Source organism: Macaca fascicularis, chromosome 4 (genome assembly GCF_037993035.2).
Source record: "Macaca fascicularis isolate 582-1 chromosome 4, T2T-MFA8v1.1".
Taxonomy (NCBI): Eukaryota; Metazoa; Chordata; class Mammalia; order Primates; family Cercopithecidae; genus Macaca; species Macaca fascicularis.
The window spans coordinates 90,992,480-91,004,976 of NC_088378.1; the positions used below are offsets into that span (position 1 = coordinate 90,992,480).

The window sequence follows — 12,497 nt, forward strand, 5'->3', positions numbered from 1 at the left end:
AAAATCAGTCAACCTAAGAAGCAAAATCCAACCTTTTAAAAAGTGGCAAGATTTCACAAAAGTCCTTCCTTTTATAAGTAAGTAGTCGGTCATGTTTGTCTTTTAAAAATAAATATTAAAGTCTTATTTTAAAGGTAATACAAGATCCTTTGGACAGCTCTAAAAGTTTTTATTTGGTTCATTATATAAAAGACTAAAAATATAAAACTCTAAGAACTATTTGAAAGTACCATAATGACATAAACCAAAGATAGTCTTATAAATTGAACGCTCATTAAATCTTTGCAAAAGAGAAAGTTCTTTTTTTTTTTTAATTGTACTTTAAGTTCTAGGGTACATGTGTGCAACGTGCAGGTTTGTTACATATGTGTACATGTGCCATGTTGGTGTGCTGTACCCATTAACTCATCATTTACAATAGGTATTTCTCTTAATGCCATCCCTCCCACCTCTCCCACCATATGACAGGCCCCACTGTGTGATGTTCCCCACCCTGTGTCCAAGTGTTCTTTCTCGTTGTTCACTTCTCACCTGTGAGTGAGAACATGCAGTGTTTGGTTTTCTGTCCTTGCGATAGTTTGCTCAGAATGATGGTTTCCAGCTTCATCCATGTCCCTACAAAGGACACGAACTCATCCTTTTTTATGGCTGCATAGTGTTCCATGGTATATGTGTGTCACATTTTCTTAATCCAGTCTATCATTGATGGACATTTGGGTTGATTCCAAGTCTTTGCTATTATGAATGGTGCCAAAATAAACATACGTGTGCATGTGTCTTTATGGTAGCATGATTTATAATCCTTTGAGTATATACCCAGTAATGGGATGGCTGGGTCAAATGGTATTTCTAGTTCTAGATCCTTGAGGAATTGCCACACTGTCTTCCACAATGGCTGAACTAGTTTATACTCCTACCAACAGTGTAAAAGTGTTCCTGTTTCTCCATATCCTCTCCAGCACCTGTTGTTTCCTAACTTTTTAATGATCGCCATTCTAACTAGTGTGAGATAGTATCTCATTGTGGTTTTGACTTGCATTTCTCTGATGACCATTGATGAGCATTTTTTCATGTGTCTGTTGGCTGCATAAATGTCTTCTTTTGAGAAGTGTCTGTTCATATCCTTTGCCCACTTTTTGGTGGGGTTGTTTGATTTTTTCTTATAAATTTGTTTAAGTTCTTTGTAGATTCTGGATATTAGCCCTTTGTCAGATGGGTAGATTGCAAACATTTTCTCCCATTCTGTAGGTTGCCTGTTCACTCTGATGGTAGTTTCTTTTGCTGTGCAGAAGCTCTTTAGTTTAATTAGATCCCATTTGTCAATTTTGACTTTTGTTGCCGTTGCTTTTGGTGTTTCAGACATGAAGTCCTTGCCCATGCCTGTGTCCTGAATGGTATTACCTAGGTTTTCTTCTAGGGTTTTTATGGTATTAGGTCTAACATTTAAGTCTCTAATCCATCTTGAATTAATTTTCGTATAAGGAGTAAGGAAAGGATCCAGTTTCAGCTTTCTACTTATGGCTAGCCAATTTTCCCAGCACCATTTATTAAATAGGGAATCCTTTCCCCATTTCTTGTTTCTCTCAGGTTTGTCAAAGATCAGATGGCTGTAGATGTGTGGTATTCTTTCTGAGGACTCAGTTCTGTTCCATTTGTCTATATCTCTGTTTTGGTACCAGTATCATGCTGTTTTGGTTACTGTAGCCTTGTAGTATAGTTTGAAGTCAGGTAGTGTGATGCCTCCAGCTTTGTTCTTTTGGCTTAGAATTGTCTTGGCAGTGCGGGCTCTTTTTTGGTTCTATATGAACTTTAAAGTGGTTTTTTCCAATTCTGTGAAGAAAGTCATTGGTAGCTTGATGGGGATGGCATTGAATCTATAAATTACCTTGGGCAGTATGGCCATTTTCACGATATTGATTCTTCCTATCCATGAGCATGGTATGTTCTTCCATTTGTTTGTGTCCTGTTTTATTTACTGAGCAGTGGTTTGTAGTTCTTCTTGAAGAGGTGGTTTACATCCCTTGTAAGTTGGATTCCTAGGTATTTTATTCTCTTTGAAGCAATTGTGAATGGAAGTTCATTCCTGATTTGGCTCTCTGTTTGTCTGTTACTGGTGTATACGAATGCTTGTGATTTTTGCACATTAATTTTGTATCCTGAGACTTTGCTGAAGTTTCTTATCAGCTGAAGGAGATTTGGGGCTGAGATGATGGAGTTTTCTAAATATACAATCATGTCATCTGCAAACAGGGACAATTTGACTTCTTCTTTTCCTATCTGAATACCCTTTATTTCTTTCTCTTGCCTGATTGCCCTAGCCAGAACTTCCAACACTATGTTGAATAGGAGTGGTGAGAGAGGGCATCTGTGTCTTGTGCCAGTTTTCAAAGGGAATGCTTCCAGTTTTGGCCCATTCAGTATGATATTGGCTGTGGGTTTGTCATAAATAGCTCTTATTATTTTGAGATATGTTCCATCAATACTGAATTTATTGAGAGTTTTTAGCATGAAGGGCTGTTGAATTTTGTCAAAAGCCATTTCTACATCTATTGAGATAATCATGTGGTTTTTGTCTTTGGTTCTGTTTATATGCTGCATTACGTATATTGATTTGCGTATGTTGAACCAGCCTTGCATCCCAGGGATGAAGCCCACTTGATCATGGTGGATAAGCTTTTTGAAGTGCTGCTGGATTCAGTTTGCCAGTATTTTATTAAGGATTTTTGCATTGATGTTCATCAGGGATATTGGTCTAAAATTCTCTTTTTTTGTTGTTGTGTCTCTGCCAGGCTTTGGTATCAGGAAGATGCTGACCTCATAAAATGAGTCAGGGAGGATTCCCTCATTTTCTATTGATTGGAATAGTTTCAGAAGGAATGGTACCAGCTCCTCTTTTTACCTCTGGTAGGGTTCGGCTGTGAATCCGTCTGGTCCTGGACTTTTCTTGGTTGGTAGGCTACTAATTATTGCCTCAATTTCAGAGCCTGTTATTGGTCTATTCAGGGATTCACCTTCTTCCTGGTTTAGTCTTGGGAGGGTGTATGTGTCAAGGAGTTTATCCATTTCTTCTAGATTTTCTAGTTTATTTGCATAGAGGTGTTTATAGTATTCTCTGATGCTAGTTTGTATTTCTGTGCGATCGGTGGTGATATCCCCTTTATCATTTTTTTATTGCATCTATTTGATTCTTCTCTCCTCTTTATTATTCTTGCTAGCGGTCTATCAATTTTGTTGATCTTTTCAAAAAACCAGCTCTTGGATCCATTGATTTTTTTTTAAGGGTTTTTTGCGTCTCTTATCTCCTTTGGTTCTGCTCTGATCTTAGTTACTTCTTGCCTTCTGCTAGCTTTTGAATGTGTTTGCTCTTGCTTCTCTAGTTCTTTTAATTGTGATGTTAGGGTGTCGATTTTGGATCTTTCCTACTTTCTCTTGTGGGCATTTAGTGCTATAAATTTCCATCTACACACTGCTTTAAATGTGTTCCAAAGATTCTGGTATGTTGTGTCTTTGTTCTCATTGGTTTCAGAGAACATCTTTATTTCTGCCTTCATTTCGTTTTTACCCAGTAGTCTTTCAGGAGCAGGTTGTTCAGTTTCCATGTAGTTGTGTGGTTTTGAGTGAGTTGCTTAATCCTGAGTTGTAATTTGATTGTACTATGGTCTGAGAGACAGTTTGTTATGATTTCTGTTCTTTTACATTTGCTGAGGAGTGCTTTATTTCCAACTATGTGATCAGTTTTGGAATAAGTGTGATGTGATGCTGAGAAGAATGTATATTCTGTTTATTTGTGGTGGAGAGTTCTATAGATTCTCCAAAGGCATCTTTATGTTAATATTTCAATAAACTGTTCTTATACAGACTTCTTCCTTTGGAAATCAACAGCCTTTTCCTGGAATTAGACTTTTTTCACAGTGTGGTCTTTGTACTTTTAATGATTATTTTCTTCAGAAAATTACAGTGATGATTTTGAAGATGAGTATGTTGGTGCACCGTTGACTACTAAAGATGAAGAGACGCCTTCCAAAGAGAATTCCAAATCAGAAAAAATAAGTGTACCCAAACAGGTATATATCAATTATATATTTAACAGTTTTGCAACTTTTTTCATCAACCTGGCTGCCTATTGCTATATGAAGAGCTCAAAAAATGGAGTTCTTCATAATCTTGCTAATTGTTATAAACTCACAGGTCTCTTAACAGTTAAACATTTTCTTAATTCAAGATATCAAATTAATGTAAATCTTAATGAAAAAAATTATGACAATTGATGATTTTATGAGAGGTTTTTGGCCAGGCACAGTGGTTCATGCCTGTAATTTCAACACTTTGGGAGGCTGAGGCAGGAGGACTGTTTGAGCCCAGGAGCTCAAGGACAACCTGGACAGCATAGTGAGATCTCATCTCTCCAAAAACTAAATCCTTAAAAAATTAGCAAAGTATGGTGGCAAGTGCCTATAGTCCCAGCTACTTAGGAGACTGAGGTAGGAGGATCACTTGAGCCAGGGAGGTCAAGGCTGCAGTGACCTGTGATCATGTCACTGCACTCCAGCCTGGTTGATAAGTGAGACCCTATCTCAGACAAACAAACAAAGACTTCTTTTGGCAAATAAGTTAAGCTTAAGTTAAGCTTTAGAAATTGAAAGCTTAATTAAAATTTCAAAACTAATTTTTAAACAAGTATATTAACTTATACTTTTTCTTTGGTATGACTTGCCTTTATGAAGTATAGTAAATGTTCCTCCCTGATATTTATGCTAGTTACGTCTGAAACTTACTTGGCTAAGATAAGGAACGACATGATTCCATTCATATTCAGTGGTGCTTCATTCTCTGATTCTCTCATTTCCCAGTTCTTACCAAGAATTGTTCAGGGCTGCTTCTTCATATTGCCTACCTTATAGAACTTATCTTTGAAGCTATCTAATAGTAGCTAGAACAATTAATATTGTTGTTTTGTTATTTGTTATTACTATTTATTTGGTCTGTGTCTGGGCACAGTCTCTTTGGTTCTGTGTGTTAGGACTAGATGTTTTAGCGTGAATGAAATTGTAAACTCAAGATAAACACTTTTCAGGTATATATAAATCCTCTTATTTTTAAATTTACTTAGTATTTGGTCCTTGGGTGTCTACGTGTCACTCAGTTTTGAGGGAAAAATGAGATGACCTTAGAAATAATATCGAAATTAATGTGACTGATGAATATCCTTAGAAATTTAATAAGATTTATACTTGGAATATGACCATTACAATATTTTATTGAAAAATGAATAGGTCACCAGCCTGGCCAACATGGTGAAACCCCTTTTCTACTAAAAATATAAAAAATTAGCCGGGCATGGTTGGCATGCGCCTGAGGTCCCAGCTACTCGGGAGGCTGAGGCAGGAGAATTGCTTGAACCGTGGAGGCAGAGGTTGCATTGAGCCAAGATCGAGCCACTGCACTCCAGCCTGGGTGACAGAGCACGACCCTGTCTCCAAAAAAAAAAAAAAAGAAAAAAGAAAAGATGAATAGGTACGTAGAAGGCATAATACCGTGGTATATTTAGAAGGCGTACCATATATATAAAAATGTATCAGCCTAACTGTGGAAGCTTCAGAGCACTGTCTGGGTAAGAATCAAAATAGGAAGGATTAAAGCTCTGTTATTGGAAGATCCCACAAACTGCCTACCCAAGTAGGAGGTAGAGGTGATATTAATAGGAAAACTTATTCTAAGGGAACCTCTAATATTGAAGAACTTCATCTGTCTTGCTGTTTGGTGGCCTGTCTTTCTGAAAGTTGTGTCTTTTGAAACATAGATGAAATAATGAGTACAAGGTATTTGGCCATTAATTTTGAACAATAAGTGAAAATAGACTGGTAATGTTATAATTGCAGAACTCTTGTGTGAAATAGCTCTGTTGTCTTGACATTCAAAAAAACTAGAGAATTCTTGAGCAAGGTAGATGAGCAAATGGAACTTAAATACTTTAAGCAAGAATTTGTAAGGTCTAAATTAGTTTTGGTAATTGCCAAGGTTCAGAAGAGAATTTTAGATGTTCCGTCAGAGCTAGTCTTGAAGAATTATTGATAAATGAGAGTGGTTGGTGAAAGAAGCCTAGAAAACACAGTTCCTGTTCTTTTCAATGTGGAATACAAAGCCCTGGATTTCAGATTTTGCTGTTATTTGCATTGTGGTCATTTTACCTAATTTTGATTTCAAAACATGTCATCATTTTCCTTTTTTAATTTAGGAAGAAGAAAAAACTGGCATGCTAGCTAATGGTAAATATTATTTATATTCATCTTTTAGTTGGCAAAAAATTAGTCTGTTCAGAATTTCATCTAAGTAATTCTGAATGAGTCACTATCTGTGTTTGTTTTTAAATATTTCTAAGGAATTAAAGTTCCTAGCTTTTCTCAATAATGTGTTTCTTATGTCTATTTTGAATCCATTCTGTTATATTTAAGATTTTTTTTACTTTTCTTAATGCCCTTTGCCTTCTGTGTGTACATGTACACTAGGCTGTACATAAGCATAGATATGTATGTTGATGTTAGTCTACTATCTTCTACATCGGAAGAAAATCATATTTGTTATATACATACACACACATATAGATAAAACATGCTTGTTACATATATATATAAAAGATTATATGTTCTTTGTATATAAGCATTTATCTTTCTTTTTATATGCATTGCATATGTTTTTTTGTGTTTGAGAGACGGAGTCTCGCTCTGTCACCCAGGCTGGAGTGCAGTGGCGCAATCTCGGCTCACTGCAAATTCTGCCTCCCAGGTTCACGCCATTCTCCTGCCTCAGCCTCCCGAGTAGCTGGGACTACAGGTGCCCGCCACCACGCCCGGCTAATTTTTTGTATTTTTAGTAGAGACGGGGTTTCACCGTGTTAGCCAGGATGGTCTCAATCTCCTGACCTTGTGATCCGCCAGCCTTGGCCTCCCAAAGTGCTGGGATTATAGGCGTGAGCCACCGCACCTGGCCTGCATTGCATATGTTTAAAATAATTTTATTCGATCAGCAGAACCACTGAGTTTATCTACATTCCTTACATTTTTCTTTTATATTCTTTCAGTTGTGCTGCTTGATTCACTAGACTCTGTTGCAGAGGTCAATCTTGATGAACAAGATCAAATAACACCTAAGCCAAGGGGCCTACCAGAAATGACTGAGAATGAAATGACAGGAACAGGTAAAAATGTTTGGAAACCTGACTGTTCTCTAAATATGGAATGCTTCATGAATAATTGACTACATTTCTAAAGAAATGTATATGTAATAACCATATTGATAATGAAAACTTTAAATCTGACATTTTTCTACCATATGTAATAATTTAATTGAAATTTGCACAATGCAAGTAGGCCAAGTAAAGTGAGGTTTTAAATAAATATTTATTAATAAATGAATAAATGATGTTGATAAAAGTGTAGCACTGTAGGTGAACGTTAACTCATTTTCTATGCCTCTCCAGAGTATTCCGTTAAATCTGCCATGTGTAGGAGAAATGGGACTTTGGTCTTATTGTGCTTTTCCGTAGTTCTTTAGGAAAAATCTACACCCCATCCCCAAATTCTGAAATACCTGAGACCAACTAGACTTTCCTAAAGCTTATAAAGGTCTTCAAGATAATGCCTTTTCAAAATTTTTTAAAGCAGTGAAGTGCACATCTTCAATTGAAATCTTATGTAGAACTGTCTCATAAGTAAAAATGATATTTTATCAGGATAAATATTTAAACTTATATTTGTTACATTTGTTCATAAAATAGGTGAGGATAGTAATGGTCTTTTGGAATTTTTGAAATTAGAAACTATTGAGATTGTTACGGTCTCATATCACCATCAGCCTTCCAGTGTGTTTGTGTTTTTTGTTTTTGTTGATTGAATAGTATAAAAATACACTTGTTTTATCACATAAATAGCTGCAAGTGGGAACTTTTTAATCAGCTTGCTTTGCAGTCTATGGATACTGGTTAACTAAACCAGTTCAGACACTTGATAAAAAAGAGTAATGGAAATCACTAACCAACTCAGAAATCACTAACCATCATCAGCTTGCATTTCATTTTTTTTTTTTTTTTGCTTTTTACTTTTTAATTGATATATAATATACCTATAGAAAAGTTTGTGGTATCACAATAGTGCAACTCAATGAGTTTTGAAATACCGAGCACACCCATGTAATTGGCAACCAGATAAAAAACAAGAGGACTTTAACCACAATGTCCATCACATCTCTTATTTCTAGTCACTGTCTTTCCAGGAGTCACCACTATTTTGACTTGTTACATCTACTTTCATTTTAAAATATAAAGGTCAAAAAATTACAACTATAAGACATAATTTCCCCATCAAGACACATTACTCACTTGTTGCCCAACTGAGTATTCCACCATGATGTAAGCATGTGCTGAGTGCGTGTCCCCCAGTTTTACTGCTGTTGATTTAAGGAACCATGTCACATACGTGCTTTGATAGTCTGTCCCCTTGCACAGTTTTCAGTAGGCAGACATGAATTTTTTAAAAGGCCATCGTACAGCTACAGCTTTTCTGATTAACAGTATTTTATAGGAAATTCATGTACTCAGGATGACCAGAGAAACTTTATTCTGAGATGTGCATTGAAACAAGTAAAGAAGAAAGCAAAATTATTAAAAATATTATAATTACATAATGTCTTCAGATTACTACAGTTACATAAATGGTACATTTGAGTGTGCAGATTAGCTTCTATTATAATGTTTAAGTTTTAAGGCATGATTTAAAATGGAATTTCAATAATACATCTGTGAAACCCATGATTTTCTCTGAAAAACTGATAACAAAATCAGTTGCATACACAGTATGAAAACCAGTACTGTAGGTTTTAAGAAAAACCCAGAAATAAAATATGTATTTCTAAAAGTAAAAATTTTATTAAGATGATCTAAGCAGTTATATAAAGCTGTAGTTTTTTGGTCTTAATTCTTAAATATTCTTGACTCCAGGATAATTTGATTAGTCCGTTACTTGAACGTAGTAGAGCATGAACTTACTATCATGTAGATTTGGATTCATATTTTCAACCTTGCCAGTTACCAGCTATGTGACATTGGATAATGAGTACCTACCTCTAAGCATGTTTTCTCTTCTTTAAAATGAACCCTTATGATGGTCAACTGAGATGAAATATTGTCCATAGTACATTTTTAGGAGTCACTAAACAGTTACAACTTTGTTGTTGTTATTATCGTCATTATTTATGTCAACCCTTTGTTACTAATACATGCTGCAGTAGAGAACCTAGAGTTATACAGTATAAACACTTGTTGGCTGCGGGGTATTGAATTTCTGGTGTTTAAAATACATACTTTAAAGTCTTCAGCTAGGTGCATTGTTTCCTGCCTGTAATTCCAGCACTTTAGGAGGCTGAGGCAGGTGGATCACCTGAGGTCAGAAGATCGAGACCAGCCTGACCAACATGATGAAACCCGGTCTCTACTGAAAAATACAAAAAATTAGCCAGGTGTGGTGGCACGTGCCTGTAATCCCAGCTACTCGGAAGGCTGAGGCAGGAGAATCGCTTGAACCTGGGAGGTGGAGGTTGTAGTGAGCCAAGTTCATGCCATTGCACTCCAGGCTGGGCGATGGAGTGAGACTCCATCTCAAAAAATAAATAAATAAATAAAATAAAAGATATACTTGAAAGTCTTCATATGAGTATGTGAACTAGGTTTAACAACTGCAAAGTTCAGTGGGTTTTTTTTTGTTTTACCATATCACTTCATGTGTTAAGCAGCTAACTTTAACAACCATTGGTTAATTTTCAAACACTTCCTAACTTTAAACATTGTCAAAGATTCTCTTTTGTTAAAAATATTATTTCTGAAATTCTTTGTGCTTTGCTGTATCAAAGAGGTTAGTAAATATAGAACTTAAGGTTTCCTAACACCAGACTAGATCTAACCTTTCATTTACTTTCATTTGTCTCACAGGCAAGTACCATTTTGTGCTATGCCTCCATTACTGGAGTCATCACAGGATGACAGTGTTGCTCCATGAAATTAGACCCTTTCCTCTGCAAAATAGTATCTGGCACTTCTCAACTTTCTGTCTTATTTTTTTATTTTTTATTTGTTTATTTTTTTTGAAATAGAATCTTGCTCTGTTACCCAGGCTGGAGTGCAGTGGCGTGGTCTCTGCTCACTGTAATCTCCGCCTCCTGGGTGCAAGCGATTCTCCTGTCTCAGCCTCCCGAGTAGCTGGGATTACAGGTGCACCTCGCCACGCCTGGCTAATTTTTGTATTTTTTTAGTAGAGATGGGGTTTCACCATGTTGGCCAGGCTGGTCTTGAGCTTTTGATCTCAAGTGATCCGCCTGCTTCAGCCTCCCAAAGTGCTGGGATTACAGGCGTGAGCCACCATGCCTAGCCTCAATTTTCTAAAGTTGAAATATATGAGAGCTTTTGACTTGTAATAATAATACATAAAATAACTACAGAGTCTTCTGTTTTCAATGTAAAAGGCAGATAAGGAACCCCTTTTCATGATATACTTGGAAAAAAGTTAACTTACATAACCATGAAATTATTTTTAAAATGACTTAGGTTAATAACTCAACTTAGAAAAGTACCATTTTCCTGCCATTTTTTGAGCAGCCTCTTCTACCTCTTTTTTTTTTTTTTTTTTTTTTCATTTCTAACTTTTAGGTCATTTGTTTTTCTGCATGTTTGCTCTGTTGTTGCTTAAAAGCCTAGAACCTATTCTTTCTGACACCTCATACCTACTAAATTAGGTATGAGCATTTGATACTATTATGGTCTTTACCATTGAAGTAATTCCTTTTATGTATGCTCAGCAGATACTTGCTCAACCTGATATTTTTGTAGAGGAAAAAATGGCACCATGTGCTTTTCCTTTTTTCTTAAAATTAATGATCTCTTTCATTCATACTACAAGCAAGACCTTTTTCCTCATGTCCTCTTGAAAATCTCTGCCCTTCAACTGTTGGCTGTATCCCCTTCCGTTTTTAGTTTATTTAAGCAAACTTGTTATTTGGGTATACTTCATGTAGCCATGGGGACCTGAAGCACTAGCTAGAAAGACATCTCATTGTAAGGCATTCTTACACAATCTTGTATGTAGCACTTGGCTGTCTCTTTTGTTTAGAAGTTGTGTATATACACAACTTACATTGTATATATAGGAAGATGAGACTATATATACTATTTTATTTTTAATAACTGGTTAATTAACCATGGGTATGAAGAGAAGAGATTAGTCACCTGTTTTTCTTTTTTCCTGTCTTCTGTGATTCATTATTTTCCTCTAATTTTGAAAATTCCACTTGTCAGTAATAAAAATTACAAAATGAGTAAGTACTCAAAACTGTGCAATCATTATTAACATTAAATTTTTTGAATTCTTTTTTCTAGAATTTGTCAGTTGGTGGAAAGAGAGGGTATATTAGTCCATTTTCATGCTGTTGATAAAGACATACCCAAGACTGGGTAATTTATACAGGAAAAAGGGTTTATTGTATTTACAGTTCCACATGGCTGGGGAAGCCTCGCAATCATGGCAGAAGGCAAGGAGGAGCAAGTCACATCTTACATGGATGGTGGCAGGCAAAGAGAGCTTGTGCAGGGAAGCTCCTGTTTTTAAAACCATCAGATCTCATGAGACTCATTCACTATCATGAGAACAGCACAGAAAAGATCCACCCCCATAATTCAATCACCTCCTACCAGGTCCCTCCCACGACACATGGGAATTGTGGGAGTTACAATTCAAGATGAGATTTGGGTGGGAACACAGCCAAACTATATCAGAAGGCTAATAGGGAAGGAAGAGTGAATGATGACATCAAGGTTTCTATTGTGACTGACTAAATAGTGATGTGACTAGGAAATACTGGTAGTAGAACAAGTTTTAGTAGGGAATATAATGAATTCAGTTGGGGAATATGTAGATGTGATATAGGACAATCTAGATGCCTGTTAAGTTGATATTCAGAAAAGAGTTATAAGGACGCAAGACATAGATTTTGGAGTCATAAGCATATGGGTAATAGTTGAAGCTAAAAGTCTTCATGAAATTAGCCAGGCCAAAAAACTAGTAAGTGAGGTGTTCAAAAGAAGAGGACTGAAGATGGAGCCCTGAAATGAACTATAGACCATAAGAGATGGAAAACTGCCGTCAAAATGGTGGTAATAACAAAAAGAAGAAGGCATGCAGAAGAAACAGTTACCAGGAAAAAAAACAATGTATGACTTCTCTGCCTTTTGGCTAAGATAAAGTGAAAAAGACAATGTCAGATGTCTCACATAGTTGAAGAGAACTAAAGACAAATGGAGTTGGTCATTAGGAAACTGCTTTTGATCATAACAGCTTTAGCAGGATGTTGGAATACATTGGATTGCAAAGTTAGAGGACTGAATTCATTGTGGTTGAAAAAGTGTAGATGACAGGATGCTTGGTGGTACAGAGAAGCAGAGAGAATGGTAATGGTAA

At 36.2% G+C, this 12,497-nt stretch overlaps 1 protein-coding gene across 24 annotated transcripts in view; it reads left to right on the top strand.

The window, feature by feature from the left end:
* Positions 1-12,497, top strand: part of CEP162 (centrosomal protein 162) — a 109,564-nt gene that overhangs the window by 19,462 nt on the left and 77,605 nt on the right. For 21 of the 24 annotated variants that reach the window (XR_012433632.1, XR_012433633.1, XM_005552435.5 and 18 more), the window contains 3 exons: positions 3,949-4,064; positions 6,236-6,266; positions 7,079-7,195. Coding sequence is in view for 22 of the 24 variants with exons in the window: in XM_005552435.5 (XP_005552492.2) it covers positions 3,949-4,064; positions 6,236-6,266; positions 7,079-7,195 (264 nt within the window). In the remaining 2 variants the exon portion in view is untranslated. Of the gene's footprint in view, positions 1-3,948; positions 4,065-5,404; positions 5,515-6,235; positions 6,267-7,078; positions 7,196-12,497 lie in introns of those variants that run through there. The other 3 variants (XM_074037563.1, XM_074037562.1, XM_065543762.2) reach the window with 2 other exon arrangements.